At 48.4% G+C, this 17,246-nt stretch overlaps 1 protein-coding gene across 1 annotated transcript in view; it reads right to left on the bottom strand.

Moving 5' to 3' along the window:
* Positions 1 to 1,822: 1,822 nt before the first annotated feature.
* SLC41A1 (solute carrier family 41 member 1) overlaps positions 1,823 to 17,246 on the bottom strand; it is a 21,791-nt gene continuing 6,367 nt past the window's right edge. Inside the window, exons 3-11 of the mRNA XM_008064024.2 lie at positions 11,989 to 12,096; positions 10,910 to 10,981; positions 10,136 to 10,280; positions 9,873 to 10,019; positions 9,122 to 9,269; positions 8,148 to 8,227; positions 6,278 to 6,412; positions 5,823 to 5,971; positions 1,823 to 2,370 (exon numbers count right to left, since the gene is read on the bottom strand). Of these exons, the coding sequence (XP_008062215.1) occupies positions 2,185 to 2,370; positions 5,823 to 5,971; positions 6,278 to 6,412; positions 8,148 to 8,227; positions 9,122 to 9,269; positions 9,873 to 10,019; positions 10,136 to 10,280; positions 10,910 to 10,981; positions 11,989 to 12,096 (1,170 nt within the window). The 3' untranslated portion in view covers positions 1,823 to 2,184. The remainder of the gene's footprint in view (positions 2,371 to 5,822; positions 5,972 to 6,277; positions 6,413 to 8,147; positions 8,228 to 9,121; positions 9,270 to 9,872; positions 10,020 to 10,135; positions 10,281 to 10,909; positions 10,982 to 11,988; positions 12,097 to 17,246) is intronic.

Below are 17,246 nucleotides of genomic sequence, written 5' to 3'. Positions count from 1 at the left end.
AACTCCAACTAAATAACCTCTACGATTTCTCCCAATTCTAAGGTTCTATGATTCCAGAAGGTGGCCTGGGTGGAAATGGGGGGAGAGAAAAGATGATCTCTAGAGCTCTAGGGCAAGTTCCTGGGATAAGGCCTAGTACTGGTACAGACAGGGTCATTGCCTAAGTCTTCCCTTGGAGGTGGGCCCTTTAGGCGACAAAGTGAAAGATTAATGGGGAGGCTTTGACAGAAAGGCTAAAAAAACAAACAAAGAACCTACACCCAAATGCCCAGATGTATACACGTGTGAGTGTGGACAGGTTTCTGAGCTGTGTGGGGAAGAGGCAGAGGCTCCAGTTTTCTCCCAATTTTGTGTTAGGCAGAGAATAGTCAAGGCAACCAGTTGATGTCCAGCCTGCTAGTTCTAATTCCTCTTTTGGGTGCCTGGTGAGAGGTGGAAGGAAGGGATGGTGAGGAAATGGAACTTATGGAAATCGACATTGGTTGAACAATAGGGCTGGTGGCTCTAGCTGTGATCAGCATTGCACAGAGTTGGGATCTAGGAAGGAGAAAGAGGCAGAAGGATCTGGCTTGAAGTAGATGCAAATACTGACAATGAGGAAACTTTCTCTGCCAGATTGAAAGGGGCACATGGCCTTTGCAACCTAGGGATTGAGATGAGGTTAGAGCTGTGTTTCCCTTCCCACTGGCTAATCAGTGCCTGGCACAGTACCTAACTCATAGTAGGCACTCAATAAATATCACTCAATGAATGTTTTAGATCATGCCTGCAGAGGAGCTCATCTTGGGTGGGGGGAGAGCTGCATATTTCTGAATGAGCAAATGAATTAATAATGAACTTTTGTGGGCAGAAGCCAGGAGAGAGGAAAACTGACCTCCATGTCATGACAGAATGAGTGATTTGAGGAAGTGACAGAGTCCAAGGTGACCAAGTGATTATGTCTTCAGGAGAAGCAGCAGCAATGAAACACTTCTAGTTGCCCTCAACCTCCAAATCATTCTTCATGTACCCATGATCTGTCCCTAGTCTTGAACCCAACCTGGCAAGTTTTGGGGAAGGTAGTGCTTGGAGACAAAATTTGAACAGGGACAAAGAATCAGTCTCCTGGGCTCTGGGAGAATGTGGATCTTGGGAAACCTATGGGTAGACATGGGCCAACAGGGAGACTAGTCCGCTGTTCATTTCTTTCTGAATGTGACAATCAACTGGAAACAATCTGAGGCAGTGACTGGTGATGCTCATCAGGTAATCGGGCAAGAGGCATGTGCACAAACTGAGTAACTGAATAGTCAGTACACCTTACTCTTTCTGAGAGCAGGAAGGCCTAATTCCAGAGGACAGCGAATAGACCCCAAATTATTGGGGGCCTGGAGCAACTGTCTTCTGCCCAGGGTTTTTTTTTTTTTTTTGAGTTGGAGTCTCACTCTGTCGCCCAGACTTGAGTGCAGTGGCTGCTCCCAGCCACCGCAGCCTTGACCTGCTGGGCTCCAGCGATCCTTCCGCCTCAGCCTTCCAAGTAGCTGGAACTACAGGCGTGCACTACCACGCCTGGCTAATTTTTAAATTTATTGTAGGGATGAGGTCTCGCCAAGTTGCCCAGGCGGGTCTCGAACCCATGGGCTCAGGCAATCCACTCACCTCAGCCTCCCAAGGCGTGGGATTACAGGCTGAGCCACCGAGCCCAACTTACTCAGGGTTTTGAAGTTGGTCCATTTCTACAAAAGGGTGTGTGTGTGTGTGTTTGGGAGTGTTACTTATTATTCTGCTCCTCTGTTCAACCAAAAACAAAACAAAAAAGAAAACAAAGCCAAAAAACCAGAGCCCACTCACAAAGGGTTTCTCATTAGGGCTAAGACAGATTGTTAAAGCCAAACTAAAAGTCCCCAGATCTCAGAGCCCCCTGCCTCAATCCACCTCACCTGGAGGCACCCACCATGAAATTGCACTTGGTGATTGTCTCAAAAATCTACTTAAACTGCTTCTCTCAGTTCATCTGTCCTTCCTGAATTCTTGCTGTACAAACTTGGCTCAATGTATAAAAATTCCCATTGAAAATAATGAGAATTTGGTATCAAAGTGAAGTCCTAGAAAGAGGTGGGAGTGTGGCATGGGTAGGGACAGGGTGACAAAAGAAAAATTTCAAATAGAAAGTGCAGAGGGATGGGAAAAGGCTGAATGACCAAGCTAGTCCCCGACATCCGTGTCTCGGTCCCCAATGAGCCAGAGGACATGGAAGCTGAGTGCTAGGAGCCCAGTGCCAAGCAGGTCCCCCAGGGCAGTCAAGTACGGGATGGAGAAGTTGTCTGGGTCCAGGCCCCGGCCCCACATCCAGTGCACCATCCAGTCTGCGATGTACAGGAGAATCAGCACCTGCAGAGACAGAAGGGCCCTGCCTGTAGCCACCCCTCTCTCCAGGGGGAGCCAGAGGCCACAGGATCAGACCCATTCAGTGCATCACAAGGCATGGCTAGCCATAAACCTCTTTTTATCATCTTTCCAGCCCAGCAAAGTTTTTTATGCTCTTGTACCCCTGTAATTACCACCTTGAGCAGACAACAGGCATCATGAGCACTCTTTAGCGAGGAAGATGCTACTACTACCTGGGGTCACCCAGGTAGTCACATGGATTTACACTGTGATAAAACTGCATAGAACTAAACATACTCATACAAATGAGTGCATATAAAACTGATGTAATCCAAATAAGCCCTTTGTGGATTATGCCCAAATTTACCAAACAAGGGGCTTCCTAATCTACATCCTGCTTGTTGCAGGAATTCAACACTCTTGCCTCTAATTCTATCACTTCATTCTTGGGTCACTCCAATTCCTGCCATGTTGGCCTCTCCAGGAGCCTGGCAGGAGCTGGCCATTGGAGTCAGTTCTCCCTAAAGGGATTTCTTCTCTGGGCAGTGCGGTATAAGGATAGTGTCTGAAGCTGCTGCTGGCACAGTTGTCTGAGTAACAATTGATTATCCCAACTGGCTTTCTCCTAACCCTGTCCATCTGCTGCTGTGGGCTCAGAGGATGCAAGTTTATTTTAACATTGGTCTTAATCACATAGAATTGTGAATAAGTCAGCTAAATATAAAGTAGACAATGCATAACAATTCAAAATGCATTTTGGATACCTGCTGCTTTATCTGTGTTCTTGCTTACCTTCTATTACTATAGATACTTAAGAATGATCCAGATCAGAATCTTGCCAGTGGGTGGGCCCAGGAGCAGCAGCATCAACAATAGCTGGAAGCTTGTTAAAAATGCAGACACTCAGGCCCCACTCTGGACCTCCTGAATCAGAATTTGCATTTTCATAAGACTCACATGCATTTTAAGTTGGAGATGTACTTTTTCTAGAATACTATGGTGTGGCAGGCCTGTGTCTTCCATAATTGCATAATGCCTGACATTTGGGCTCCCAAAATGACTGCATCTGTGTGAGAATGAGACGGTTTCTAATGGTTAAGCTCCAACACAGTCATTTGGAAGATTCTACTCTTGACCATACTTTGAAAATACCGCAGTATGAAAATTCTGCCTTCAGGGACTCAGATGCAGGAACCAGGACCCTTAATGGATCCAGAAACCAGAATTGATACCTATTTTTAGGTAAACTTGCTTGGCCTGTCCTGTCTCTAAGGAAGCCAGAGGTTATAGTCCAGAACCATTCCCACTCCCCCTTGCCCTGCGCACAGCTGCCTTGTACTCCCATGGCCCTGGACCTCAGTGAGGCCAGCCCCTATAACTTCATACTCTTACCAGCAGCTGCAGTAGTGTCACAAATAAAAAGTGTGACCAGGAGGCCTTGGGGACATGCCCCAGGAAGAGAATGGCAGCAGCTGTCCTCACATTCCAGTCTTATTGAGCAGGCCCCAGGACACACGCCTGGGAGAAGGTGGCAAAGAGATCAGGAAGAATCTTTACAGGAGATCAAGTGCCACACTCTGGCGCTCCGCAGATTTAGAAAAGAGAGTGAAGGCGGGAGTGTCACTGTCACCAGGGTTATTTGTGGTAGGTCATGGAGCCAAGATTTATCCTTCCCAACTCAGGTCAAGGGATGAGCTGAAAACCTCCACCACAGATCCTTGGCACACCAGCCCTGCACCTTCCCACAGGTGCTGCATGGAACAAGGGAGCGGGGCTAATAGCTGCAGGGTAACAGCATATGGTTCGTTCTCAGGCCAATGCTTGCCAAGATGTCCTAACACAACCTTTCTAGTTGGGGCGAGGGGGTTGGAGGGACAAGTGTTTATCACTGTGGCACTGGCTAAATACAATTATGGCCTATCTCCATAATAGAAAAAGGTGCAGCCATAAAAAATCAGCCTGCAGCCCGGGCGAGGTGGCTCAAGCCTGTATTCCCAGCACTTTGGGAGGCTGAGGTGAGAGGCTTGCTTAAGCCCGGGGTTCAAGACCAGCCTGGGCAACTTGGCAAGACCTCGTCTCTATAATAAATAAAAAAATTAGCTAGGCGTGGTAGCTTTCTCCTGTAGTTCCAGCTATTTGGAAGGCTGAGGTGGAAGGATCACCTGAGCCCAGCAGGTTGAGGCTGTGGTGGCTGTGAGCATGCCACTGCATTCCAGCCTGGGCAACAGAGAGAGACTCCAACTCAAAATAAAAAATATATATCAGGGTGTTCTTATCTTTACATGCTGATATAGAATGATCTTCAAGATAAACAAGCGATAACAGCAGATTAGAGTCAGTGTGCACAGTATACACATGTGTATAAGAAGGAAACAAGAAAAACATAAATGTTTGCTTGTATAAATATAAACTTGAAGAATATGCAAGAAGTAGACAATACTGATGGCCTGTGAAGGAGGGAAAGGGCTGACTGGAAGAAGAGGGCAGAAAGGAAGGCTTTTCAATGAGGTTTCACTATGACTCTTAAAACATCTTTGAATTATGTGACTGTTCCTCAAAGAACTATTCAAAACTATTCACACAATTCAAAAAACAAATCTATAAAAATTTAAAAGATAACAATAAAGGTGGGTGTGGCCGTAAATGGATAGCTTAAGGAAGCCTTATGGTGATAAAATTGTTTTCCGTATCTTGATTATGGTGGTAGTCACATGAATTTACACTGTGATAAAACTGCACAGAACTAAACATACACACATACAAATGAGTGCATATAAAACCAATGTAATCCAAATAAGCCCTTTGTGGACTGCACCAGTGCCAGTTTCCTGGTTTTGACATTATCCTAGAGCAATGTAAGATGTGACCATGGAGGAAAATTGGATGAAGAGTATATGAGATTTCTGCACTTTTTTTTTCTTGAAACGTCTTGTGAATCTGTATTTATTTCAGAATAAGAAATTTTAAAACTGGACTGCTACAAGAAGAAAGAAAGTATCACAGTATTACAGAATAGCAGGGCTGGATGGGATTCTATGGATTACACAGTGCAGGAATTTTTACATGCTTTCAAGCTGTGGAAGCTTTCATACAAATGTGATTTTCTGGGGAATCCCAGTGTGCATAACAGATCCAAGGGGAGCTCTACGGCCAGACCATTGGGGGTGATGCCCCATGTCCACCTACTCGGCATCCTGCAACCACCTACCTTAAAACCACCACCTTCCTTCAGTCCATTCTTCTTAATTTATAAATGTATCACTGAGACTCAGAGAAGTAAAACAACTGGGTCAAAGTCACACAGTATGTTAGTGACTCTACTAGAACTACGGTGTATTCTGCTGATCACCTGTTGAGTGTTTATCAGCCACCCCATGGACCAAGCCTGGGCCTCCTCACCCATCCCTGTCGGCATTCCAGCCCCTCCCCGTGCCCCTGCTCTTGCCAGTCCATACCTGGAGCAGTGCAGCTGTCATATAGAAGATGATGAAGATGAGTGTGAGGGTGGTGTGCCCACCCTGCATACAGCTGATGGTATAGAGAAACACCAGGTGTCCTGGGACCACGAGAAGGAAGAGGACCCGGGCCGAGCGAGAATTCACATCTGGGACCAGGAAGAGAGGGTATGAGGAGGAGGGGACTTCTGGCCCCAGAAGGCCTTTCAAAGTCAGGAGGGATTACACCACACTCCTCTCTAACTCTTTAGTCCCTGGTCCCAGCCCCCAGGGGGTCCCAGGAGAAGACAACCTTCCTGCCTGGGCTCTGCCCTCCAGAACAGCTGGCACAGCCCAGAAGAGAAGGAGAGCCTGTGGGTTCAGGATCCAGCTGTCTGTTCAGAGAGGCTCACTGATTGCAGGACCCCTCCCTCCAGGGCTGGCATGGGGCTGGGAGGTTGAGAATCTGCTATTACCAGGACTGAAGAAGGTGGTACAAGGACTGGGGCAGCGGCGAGGAGCTTGCTCAGAGTTCTCCCCCGGCATCCCATTCATGTGCAGGAAGGTGGAGATGCGGCTGGCCTGCACGGCCACCAGATTGCCCCCAACACCTGCAGAGACACATAGGAGCTTAGACACAGGCAGAGGGGAGGAAATGATCTTCTTGTTCTTTGTCTTTTATCTGTTACAGGCATTGTCCTCTGTCTTCACTTAGGGTCTTGTGGGCATCACCCATTATCAGCCCCTAAGAGAAGAGTAAGACACTAAGAAGGAAGACAAAGACATCCCTGTTTCCAGGGAGTCCTTCAGGTTCCTCCATCCTCCCCTCTATGGAGATGTGGCAGTCGCATGTGTCCCTGGCATGACTGTGACAGCGCAGAAAAGGACACAGGTGGATCTGCATCCTCAGAGCCTGACTTCTCCACCAGTACAGCATGTATACCTGCCTTCCTACGTGGCCAGCGGGACAAGGCCTGGCCTTGACTCACCCCATCTCCAATGCTCTGAGCAGACCCAAGTACTCCATGCTCATGTGCTTGTTCCAATAACCAGATTCAAGAATCAGGTTTGAGCTCCACTCTCTGCAATCTGGTATCTCTTGGGAACTGTACTGTCTACTGTTATGTCCTCACACCCCAAGTTAGTCCCTGTTCTTCTCTGCCTTGCTCTGAGCCCTGGGGCTGACCTCTATAGACCATATCACCCAACCTCCCTTGGCTGCTTCCACTTGGGTTTGTTCCGTGCGAGGCATAAGCAGGCAATCAGAGAGTGTGGGGGAAAAGAGGTCAGGCATTTCTTTCCTGAGCCCTCCTTACCTTTTGGCAGTGGTTTCCCTTGGCTGGGGGGCAGACACAAAGCTTTCACTGGGCTCTCGCAATGCTATTTTCTCCCTGTTCTGGTTTGAATTTGGTTGTCCTCACCAAAACTCATGTTGAGGCTTGGTCCCTAATGTGGTGGTGTTGGGAGGTGGTGCTTTTAAGAAGTGAACAGGTCATTAAAATGAATTAATGTATTGCTTGAGAAACTGGGTTAGTTTTTGGGGGAACAGATTAGTTCCTATGAGAGTGTATTGCTATGAATGAGGTTTGTCTCTCCTGTTTTGTCCTTTTTGTATGCACCCAGTTCCCCTTCTATTTGCCCATTTGGACATCTGGATGCAGCATAAGACCCTTGCTAGATGCAGCCACCCAATCTTCAACTTCCCAGTCTCCAGAACCATGAGCTAAATAGACATCTTTTCAGCTGGGTGTGGTATCTCATGCCTGTATTCCTGGCACTTTGGGAGGCAGAAGTGAGAGAATTGCCTGAGTCCAAGGGTTTGAGACCAGCCTGGGCAACTTGGCGAGACCACGTCTCTATGATAAATAAAAAAATTAGCTGGGTGTAGTGGCACATGCCTGTAGGTCCAGCTACCTGGAAGGCTGAGGTGGAAGGATCACCTAATGCCAGCAGGTTGAGGCTGCGGTGGCCATGAGTGTGCCACTACACTCCAGCCTGGGTGACAGAGTGAGACTTCGACCGAAAAAAAGAAAAACATATCTTTTCTTTATAAATTATCCAATTTCAGGTATTCTGTTCTATCAACAGATAATAGAGTAAGATACTCCCATTGATCCTTCAGGATTAGATGTTTCTGTTGTTGCTAATCTCTGGGTGCCTCAACATCCCTTATTGGTCCATTTCCCTGTTCCCACCTCTGTAAATAGACCTTTTATTAAAGTCTTGAACTATCTGAGTGGGATTCTCTTGCCTGCTGGAACCCTAACTGATACAGAAACCAGCCCCCTAAATCTTCTTCTCCTGTCTCTCTCCTTTCTCCCTTGGCAGCTGATGCCCAGACCTCACCATTAATCACAGGTGTGAAGACAGCCATCCCTGCAAAGTTGGGGTCTGAGACAGTCTTGTCCAAGATAAGGCCTCCCACACTAGAGACACAAAGACAAAATGACACAAAGACCATTGAAGGGTTCTGCTCTTGTCTCTGGGATGAGAGGTACAGGCCCATCCAACCTTGGGGATGAAGGGAAGCAGGTAGTGTCCAAGAATTTCTCACTGTCCAGTCCTTGCCTCCCCTGATAGGACCAATTGCTCTTCATAGCATTCTGACTTGGGACAGTGACCCCAGAACAAGTGAGGGGTGCTGGGTCAGGCAACCACCTCCCGTATCTGCCCTCCAAGTTGGCTAGAGGAGCCACCCACAGGACTAACTGCCTGTGAGGATCTCTACTGTTCTGCCTGTTTGGCATTTACTTCCCTTTCTGGTAACAGCACTGGCTCCTCCTCAGGGAACCACTTCTCTCAAGGTTTCACTGAGGTTTGGGTGGCATTACTTCAGTGATGGTTAGGCTCCAGGCCATCCAATCAGAGTACTGTGTATCCCAGAGGCCTTAGTGATTGGTTCAAAGACAGTCATGTGACCAGATGAGAACCAATGAAATTCTACTCTGGGGCTTTGTGGAACAGTTGAGGGGGGAAGAGATTATCTTCCCACTGGAATTGGTAGAAGTAAGAAAAGCATAAACCTGAACTGTAGACCATCATAGGAAAAGCAGAGTCAAGAGATGGGGAGTACTGGGGCCATGATCTTATATATGTCTCTGAATCCAGTTGTACCTTTTTAGTTCTTTAGGCTAATGCGTTCTGCTTTGGAATGTAACACAGTTCAGATGGTTTTTGTCACTTTCAACAGGATATGTGACTGATACACTATTGAATACATTTCTAGGGTCTGACCCATATCCCTTCTCTCCAAAATTTAGAAGGGCATCTGTGGCAGGGTGGGAGTGGGGTAGGAGTCTATATTCAGGGCCTGAGCCTACCTGCTGATGGCCATGGCAATGATGACAGGCTCCCAGCCCGAGTACAACACCTCCCTTGTAGCTGGGCTCCGTCGGGCCAGCACCACCCAGACAGGCAGCAGGGCCACAAAGAAGGCACACACCAGAGGGTAGATGTATCGCCAGTGATCTGAGAGGGCAGAGATCAGAGGGAGATGAGCACTGTGGTTTCCTGCTCCCAGCCTCCCCTGGCACAACCTAAAAATGTCCCAACAGAACACCAGCAATGCCACACTAAACGCCTGCAAACATATTATGTCGTTTTATCTTCACTGTCAGCCCAGGAGGTAGGTGGGGACAGCCTTTTTCATTTTACAGATGAGGAAACCAAGGTAGAGAGCTCCCTGGGCACTGAACTTATTAGGGGCAGAGACCAGACTCTAGGTCCTTTGATTTAATCCTAGAAATTCCTATTTCCCACCCCCTTCTTCATTTTTCAAGCAGGTTCCAGCCTTCAGTACCTTTCCTTTGCCCTTTCCACCTCACCCCTTCCAGGGAAGCAAGAATCTTCAAGATCAAACAGGAATCTATTTCCGATGCTCTTTTCTGCCCCTGATGCCTGCAGCGATCTGAGATCAGTACTTAGCGTTACCTCTCTAAGATCAGGAGTTATTACAACTTGTGTTTGAACAAAATAGTTAAGAACATGGAAGAACTTGCATATCTGCAAACTACTTTCATCTCTTCCAACCCCACCCAGGAGTCCACCCAAGCCACACTCTTGGTGGCTCACTCAGTTCCAGGTAGAGTCCCCAGCTGATGCCTGAGAGCAGCGCCAAGGTGATGAGGTCGCCCAGGCTAGCAGCGATGGGTGTAGCCACATTGTCTGGGTTGATCCCAATCTTGCGAGAGCCAATGATGACTCCAATCATGATCATACCTGGGGAAGAAGGAAGGTAGGAAGAGATAAAGGGGTATCAACAAAGAGAGAGTGGAGGTATCAGATGCAGTCAACACCTTGGGGGCAGCATTCCTCCTGTACCCTCCCTTTCTTACCCAGTACCAGGGAGGCAATGAAGGCTGTGGCCACACTGCTAGCACAGAGCAAGAAGGCATGCGGGATACTGAAGTGGCCATCAGGGATCCAGCCAAAAACGACAGCTGCTATGGATGCCAGGAAGCCCACCACTGTGGCCTGCACCTGGGGAGAGGAGCGGTAACTTGGATAGCCTTGGGAGCAGCAAGCTTCTTAGCTGAGGTCACTGAGCAGTTGGGCAGACCTCTTTCTGGCCCTCAGCAGCCCCAGGAGGCAGGCTGGACTGGACTGTCCAGTCCTCCCAGGCTGGAAGTCTTTATTTATTTAGGTTCACATCAGATACTAGTACTAGGCAGTGCACCCTGCGGGAGCCTAGACCATGTTACTGGCTGAATGAGCATGCCTCTGGGGATGGGAGAGGTTCAAAAGAGCTGAAGACTCCTCTCCAGAGTCAAGGCCTAGGACTCAAGGGGGAAGACTCCCCGTCAGAACCTGTGTGTCCTCATGGGGAGATGGGACAGTGGCAAAGGACTCTTCAGCACGCCTGAGTCCTGCTTGTATTGCCAGGATCTGTGGGGTCCCAAAGGTCTTGGTTCCTTGGCACCACCAGAAACCAAGAACTGACATGAGAGATGCTCCTATCTTGGCTGTATTCCTGGGTAACCTGGTTACCTCCTAGAGTTACTTTGGGAGACGCTAGCTCAGCAGGATGCTGGAGATTCACTTGGGAGCCTTTTAGAGATTCCTGACTAAGGGAGAAACTCAGCCACTCTCTCTGATCCCTGGCTTCTTACCTGGATGAGGGCCATATTCCCGGTGATCATCCGCCAGAGCTCCTTGGGTGTGTCCATGTGTCCGATGTTGGCCTGGGAGAGGAAGGGCAAGGGTCTGCAGCTCCAGGCTGGAAAAGGCCTGCAACTCCCTCTGTTAGGCTCCTGCCTGGATCAGGAGATGGTGCATGTGGCCTAATAATCTGAGACTGGGACACGAATGTACTGGAAAAGTGACGTAGGATTGGGGGACTGGGGTGGGGGCAGGAAAGGGGCTCTCAAGGCAGCCTCCTCTTCTCCCTTCCTCTCAGGATGCCCACTGAGCAGAGGCAGATCCATTTCTGTCCTGCCCCTGCCCTCATGGGTCTGAAGGACTCAGTCCCTGGCTCTGAAGCCAGCCTGCTCTCCCAGAGAGGGAAAGGTCAGTTGCTAGTACAGGACTGAGCCTGCAGGAGCATTTGGGAAGGAGTGGGTGGCATGGGCCAGGAGGAGGGCAAGGGCAGATTCTTGGCCATGCGGGGACATCCCAGGCTTCTTGAGTCCCATCACCTCCCACCTCCGTCCCAGGGCACAGTGTCTGGTTCAGTTGCTGAACCACCATGGCTGATCTAAGGGGTTGTGGGGGGTGGGAGTGATGAGTAGCCCCTCCCTGTCTATTCCCTTAAGAAACAAGCTGCCCCAGGGAAAGGGAATGGGTGGGGGAGGGGACTTAGAGGGCCTGGCTCTGCTCCTGCCCAGCTGCAGAGTAGGGCCAAAGATCAGAGAAGGCCCCCATCTGTGCGGCTGGAGGAACCAGCGTGATGCCCGCCTGTCAAAGCTGCACAAACAGTCACGAGGCAGTTGCGAAGCAGGGGTTGGGGCAAGAGTCCAGGGACGGCTGGGACATCCAGAAACCAAGCCTGGGAACTACTCTGGGCAGGAAGCCCCTGCCCAGGAGCAGGATACCCAGCCTGGGATCTCCCTACACCTGCCCAGTCAGGCCCTCCCTTCCCACCGCAGTCCCACACTCCAGGCCTGGGCAGTCAAGGAGGGCCTATAGTGATCTCCCAGTCTCTATGCGGCTCAGAGTCCTCTGTCCCCTTCTCCCTAGCCAGGACACTCACTGCGGTAGAGAGTCTTGATGCCAGGGTCATTTCCAGGTTTCCTTTGAGTCCTAGCAGTGCAGGCACTAGGATGAAGACCTCTGTCACCTTCTGGAAGACTTCCCAGTGCTACAAGGTGAAAACAGAACCCAGGAATTTCAGTGCCCTAAAGGGCTGGCATTGAGGTTCAATAGATAATTCAAGATCAGGGGGTTGAGGAAGAAATGAAATCAGCAGGGAGTGAGCATGCCAGCCACCTTTCCTCCAACAACCCTGGAACCAAACCAAACCCACGATTCTCCAAACACCACCACCCCCGTTCCTGCCACCTGGATCAGGGGAGATAAGAGGGTCTCTACCAGTCAGGAGACCCCGAGCCTGGTTCTACTTCCTCTGTCTGCTTTCCTGGAGCCAGAAGGAACGGGGAGATTAGTGGGGAACCACACAGCTGAGCTGCCTTGGGCTGCCTTAGACTCCATAACTCCTTTGTGATCCCCCCTCAAATTGCAACCCCTAACCCATTTGCCTTTTTTCTCTGTGGCCTCAGCCTTGGGTGGTGTTGTCTCAGCTGTGGAGAACTGAGCTCCACGGGGCTGGGCTGAGGCTGAGGAGATTACAGAGTTTGTTTGGTTTCTATCTCTAAGGGCTCTGAGCCTGAGCCACAGCAACTCTCCTGAACAGACTCTGAATCAAGACTGAAGCCCCCAAACCTCTAAATGCTGGCCCGCAAGAGGCTTTTAATTCCTCCTTTGCAATCCCTTACCCCACATACCTTCCCCAATCTCTCAGCTAGGAGAAACAAGTGTACCCCTGTAGGAAGAGCCTCGGACTGGAAGTTGGGAGACATGGGATCTAGTCTTAAGACAATTAGTCCTGGCTTACCTACCAGTTTCTTCAGTTAACATCTATTAACTACTGACTATGTGCTAGGCTATGTGTTCGACATGTATTTTTTCATTTAATCATCTCAATAACCTAGTGAGGAAGGGCCTACTTTTATATTCATTTTTGTAAGTGAGGAAAGTAAGGTGTAGAGAGTATTGTACTAGTTAGTACTGAGAAAGAAAAACGTAGGAGCCGGGATTGACTATTTAAAAGCTTCTTTAGTTGCACTTGAAACTGAAGACTTGCAAAAAAGGCTGGATTGCACTTCTCTTCCTGGCCCTTACAAGCAACATGGGTTCTTTTATTTAAGAATGGAAACCTTCACATTTGGAGAAGGAGGAATGTGGGTGGTCAGGCAGATATGTGTGGGTTGATCAAGGTTTCAGGGTTGGGAGGCTGAGTGCTATAATGGGCAAGGGCACTGGACTGAGAGCCTTGGGTCTCCCTCAAGAGCTCGGAGGCAGAGGCCTTATGCTTTCTCCCCAACATGCCTCCTCACAACCGGACACCTTAGACAAGTCACAAGGGCCTCAAGCTCCTGACTGTAAAATGCTCAATTCAGGGCCAGATCCGGTGGTCTCTAAAAGCAATTCTAACACTGACACTGTTGTTAAAGACGGACAAGGCTGCAAATCAAAACCACAGTGAGATATCACCTCACACCCATTAGGATGGCTCCTATCAATAAAACTCCAGAAAATAATAAGTGTTAGTAAGGATGTGGAGATTGGAACCCTTGTGCACTGTTAGTGGGATTGTAAAATGGTGCAACTGCTATAAAAAGCAGTTCTTCAAAAAAAAAGTAAAAATGATACAGCAGTCCCACTTCTGGGTATTTATCCAAAAGAATTGAAAGCAGAGTCTTGAAGACATATTTGTACACTCATGTTCACAGTAGTACTATCCACAATAGCCAAGAGGTGGAAGCAACCCAAATGTTCATCGAGGAATTAATGGATAAATAAAATGTGATATATACATGCAATGGAATCTTACTTAGCCTTAAAAAGGAAAGAAATCCTGCCACATGCTATAACATGGATGCAACTTGAGGACATCATACTAAATAATCCATTCACCAAAAGACAAACACTGTATGGTTCCACAAGGTATCTGAAGTAGTGGAATTTACTGAGATGGAAAGTAAGATGGTGGTTACCAGAGGCTAGGGGAGACAGAAAAGGAGTTACTGTTTAATAGATTCAGAGTTTCAGTTGGGGAAGATGAAGAGTTCTGGAGATATTATACAATAATGTAAATATACTTAGCACTACTGAACAGAACACTAAAAAATGGTTAAGATGGTAAATTTTATGGTATGTTTTTTACCACAATAAAAAATAAACAGCAAGGCTATTAGAGGGGATTGGGGTCAGGGTTAGAGACCAGAGGAGTCTGAACACTGGGCAGCCCTATAAGGCAGAGACCTCTCTTTTCTTGTCAGAGTTTTGTTTGTGTGTATGGGGGGTGGGGGGGCGGGGAAGTCCTAACAGGAACTTGGGGTGGGCTCATTTCGTTAGAGCTGGAGCATAACACTTGCCTGAGCTCCTGACCTAGGACTGTCCCTAGAAAAGCCCCTCTCCAAGGACTAATGAAGGAGAGGTGATACTGTCTCCCCCCCACCCATCATCTCAGTAACAGTGACTAAGCTTCCAGGCAGCCATAGGAGGAGCCAGCCCCTTCCAAATACTGAATCCCTTCTCGCCTGCAAGCCCCCAGTGAGAAGGCAGTCCCAGTCAACGCCATCTTCCCTGGAGGAACTTGGGAACTGTTACTCTTGGACACGGCTGGTACATACCACAGGGCTCCAGCGCCCTGCAGTCCAGCCTTGCTCTGCTTCCTTCCTACCAAACTGGATAAGCAGCTCCAGAAAGGGGAAGAATTTCCCTCTACCCCCCTATCCTGCGAATTTTTGCAGCGCCTCTCAGAACACAGCCTCAGATTCCATCTTCACTCCAAAACACCCGCCTCACCCTACTTCCAAGCTGCCCAGCTCTAGGAATATCTTTATTCTCCAAGTAGGTATATGTAATGTGTATGTACCGGAGGGTGAAAAAATCCAAAAGAAAATACTCCAAGTGTATCCAAGTAATCGTATTTTCTGAATTGTTTGTAAGGCATATTGCTTGTCTATATTATTATTATTATTATTTTTTTTTTTTTGAAGTATTTCTTGCTCTTTATTCTTCTCCTTCAGTTGTTTTCCAAAAAATAATATTACATATAATTAAATCTAGAATATTGCCTTTTATGTCCAGTATGAACTTGTTTCATGTTCATTCACACCCTTCTCATTTGTGACTTATATGAACATGCAATGATGTCTATATTATTATTTAAGAAAAAGTTTATAAAGTTCAGCTAAGTCCCTCTGGCTGCCACTATAAGCACCTCAAAATATCTCCACTTCTGAGCACACATGCACCCTCTCTTTTTAACTATAAGAGGATCTAGGAGGTATGGGGTTTTACAAGTGGTAGGATAAGAGACAGACAGGAAAGATAATAACAGTCCCTATGCAGAATATATCCAGGAGCCTCACATTGCCCCACCCTCGGCTCAGCAAAGCCCTGAGCTGGCACTTGGGTCAGAGTAGCCATTTCCTACACACATACTTTCTTCACCCACAAAGCCTCTCAAAGATTCAGCTCAGGCAGGGAGCCTCTGACACACAGGCATGCACAGGATTCTGGGAGATGTTGGAGGCTGGTGACGTGGAACCAGCCCAAAAATCAGGGTGGCCCTGAGGTCAGGAGTGGGCAGGATGTGGCAAGGGCAGACAGTGAGTAGCTCTTCTTCCTCCTTTGGCCTAATTCAGGCCCAGCCTGTTCGTCCTGGCTGGGAGTATCTGCCCCTGAAGTCAAACGCCATCAACCAAGCTGCCACCCACACCTTCCTGGTCTGCTGGGGATGAAAAAGGGCATGGTCCAGGAAGCGCTGCCCTGCTTGGGGGTGGGAGGAGTGTCGACAGGTTTTTACTGCTTCTCAAAAATGCAGCCCCTTCCACCTGTATCCTTGGGGCAGGGGCTCATTGATCCCTGATATTCTGGAGGTGAGTCATGAGACCGCCTCTCCCACATTAAAAACCAATTTTGTTTTGGAGCAATCACCGTAGGTCTTGAATGTCAGTGGCCCTGCTAATACCGCTTCCTTGTCCTTCCAGCCTGCCTCTTCTATCTCTCACCTCCATCAGCCTCATATACTGACCCCCACCTGCCTCCAAGTGTTCTGGCCTGAGCTGCCTTTTGTTCCAGGAGAATAGCAGCAGGGGAGAAAATAGAGCCAGGAAGAAATGGAACCAAGACATTAAGAAGACTGAAATTTCCAGATACAAGCTCTAGGCACAAGGCTGCAGGAAACCCTGGAAATCTGGGCTGGAGTTGACCTTTCAGGGTGAGGACTGGATCAGGGAGGATTACAATAAGAGACTTTCCCAGAGACATCCTGTGGGTGTCCAGGAAGACAGGCCTCAGGGCAACACCTGGGCAGGTGTTGAGAAAAGCAAACAGGTCTCTGACAGCAAGCAGGGGCAGAGATGGAAAAACCAGAAGGGGTGGTCAAATAAGACCAGATCTGAGCATCCTGCTCAGGAATGTCTGTGGCACCGGAGCAGGCCAGCCACGAGACATACTTCTTTCCCACTCCACTTCCCCAAGGCCACACGTGCCATCTCCTCTCATTGTCTGTATACATAGCAGAACAGAGAAGCTAGAGGAGGATGTGCTTGGGAAACAAGGGTCTACTTTCCTGGGGATTCTTAGCAGGTGAGTAGTGAGTTAAAATCAGGACCTGAGAGTTCCACCTGTCTTAAGTTAGCTGGGATTCCTGTAAAGATGGGCAGGGCACACTATTTCCTGCTTCCTCTATATCTCAAAGGCTGACAGAAGAAGGGAGTGAGATGTCCCGAAGCAGTCTAGGACCGAACTAGGGGGAGGGGCACAGTGAATCTGCAGCAAGGAGGCTCCCACATCCCAAAATCCCCCTTCAGAAGTCAACACTAGGCCCAAGCCTACTTCCCTTTTAAAGGAACTATGAGCCATGGTGGGGAAGTCAGAGCAGATTGTGGTCCTTTTATCCTTTTCCTACTTTCAGCTAGTACATCAGCCCCTTATTTCATTGCAGAGGCTGCTGTGTGCATTGGGTGGAGAGGAAGGCAAATAAGAAGAGACAGAAATAGAACTTCCAGGAAGAGACCAAGTCTTCTATAGCAGTGGGGAAAGATGGTTGACCCTGGACCAAGGAGACCTCTGAACGTAGGTCAACAGTCTTCTGCTTGGTTGCTCCGAGATACTGGAGACTCTACAGCCAATTCCTCCTGATGGTCCCAGTGTTTCAGGCACTTCCAGACTCTGTCTCACTGAAGGCCATTCTTTTTTTTTTTTTCTTTTTTTTTT

Source organism: Carlito syrichta, unplaced genomic scaffold, assembly GCF_000164805.1.
Source record: "Carlito syrichta isolate Samal-C Ts95f unplaced genomic scaffold, Tarsius_syrichta-2.0.1 Scaffold100611, whole genome shotgun sequence".
In the NCBI taxonomy this organism is placed as follows: Eukaryota; Metazoa; Chordata; class Mammalia; order Primates; family Tarsiidae; genus Carlito; species Carlito syrichta.
This window is presented reverse-complemented; position numbering and strand designations above follow the sequence as displayed.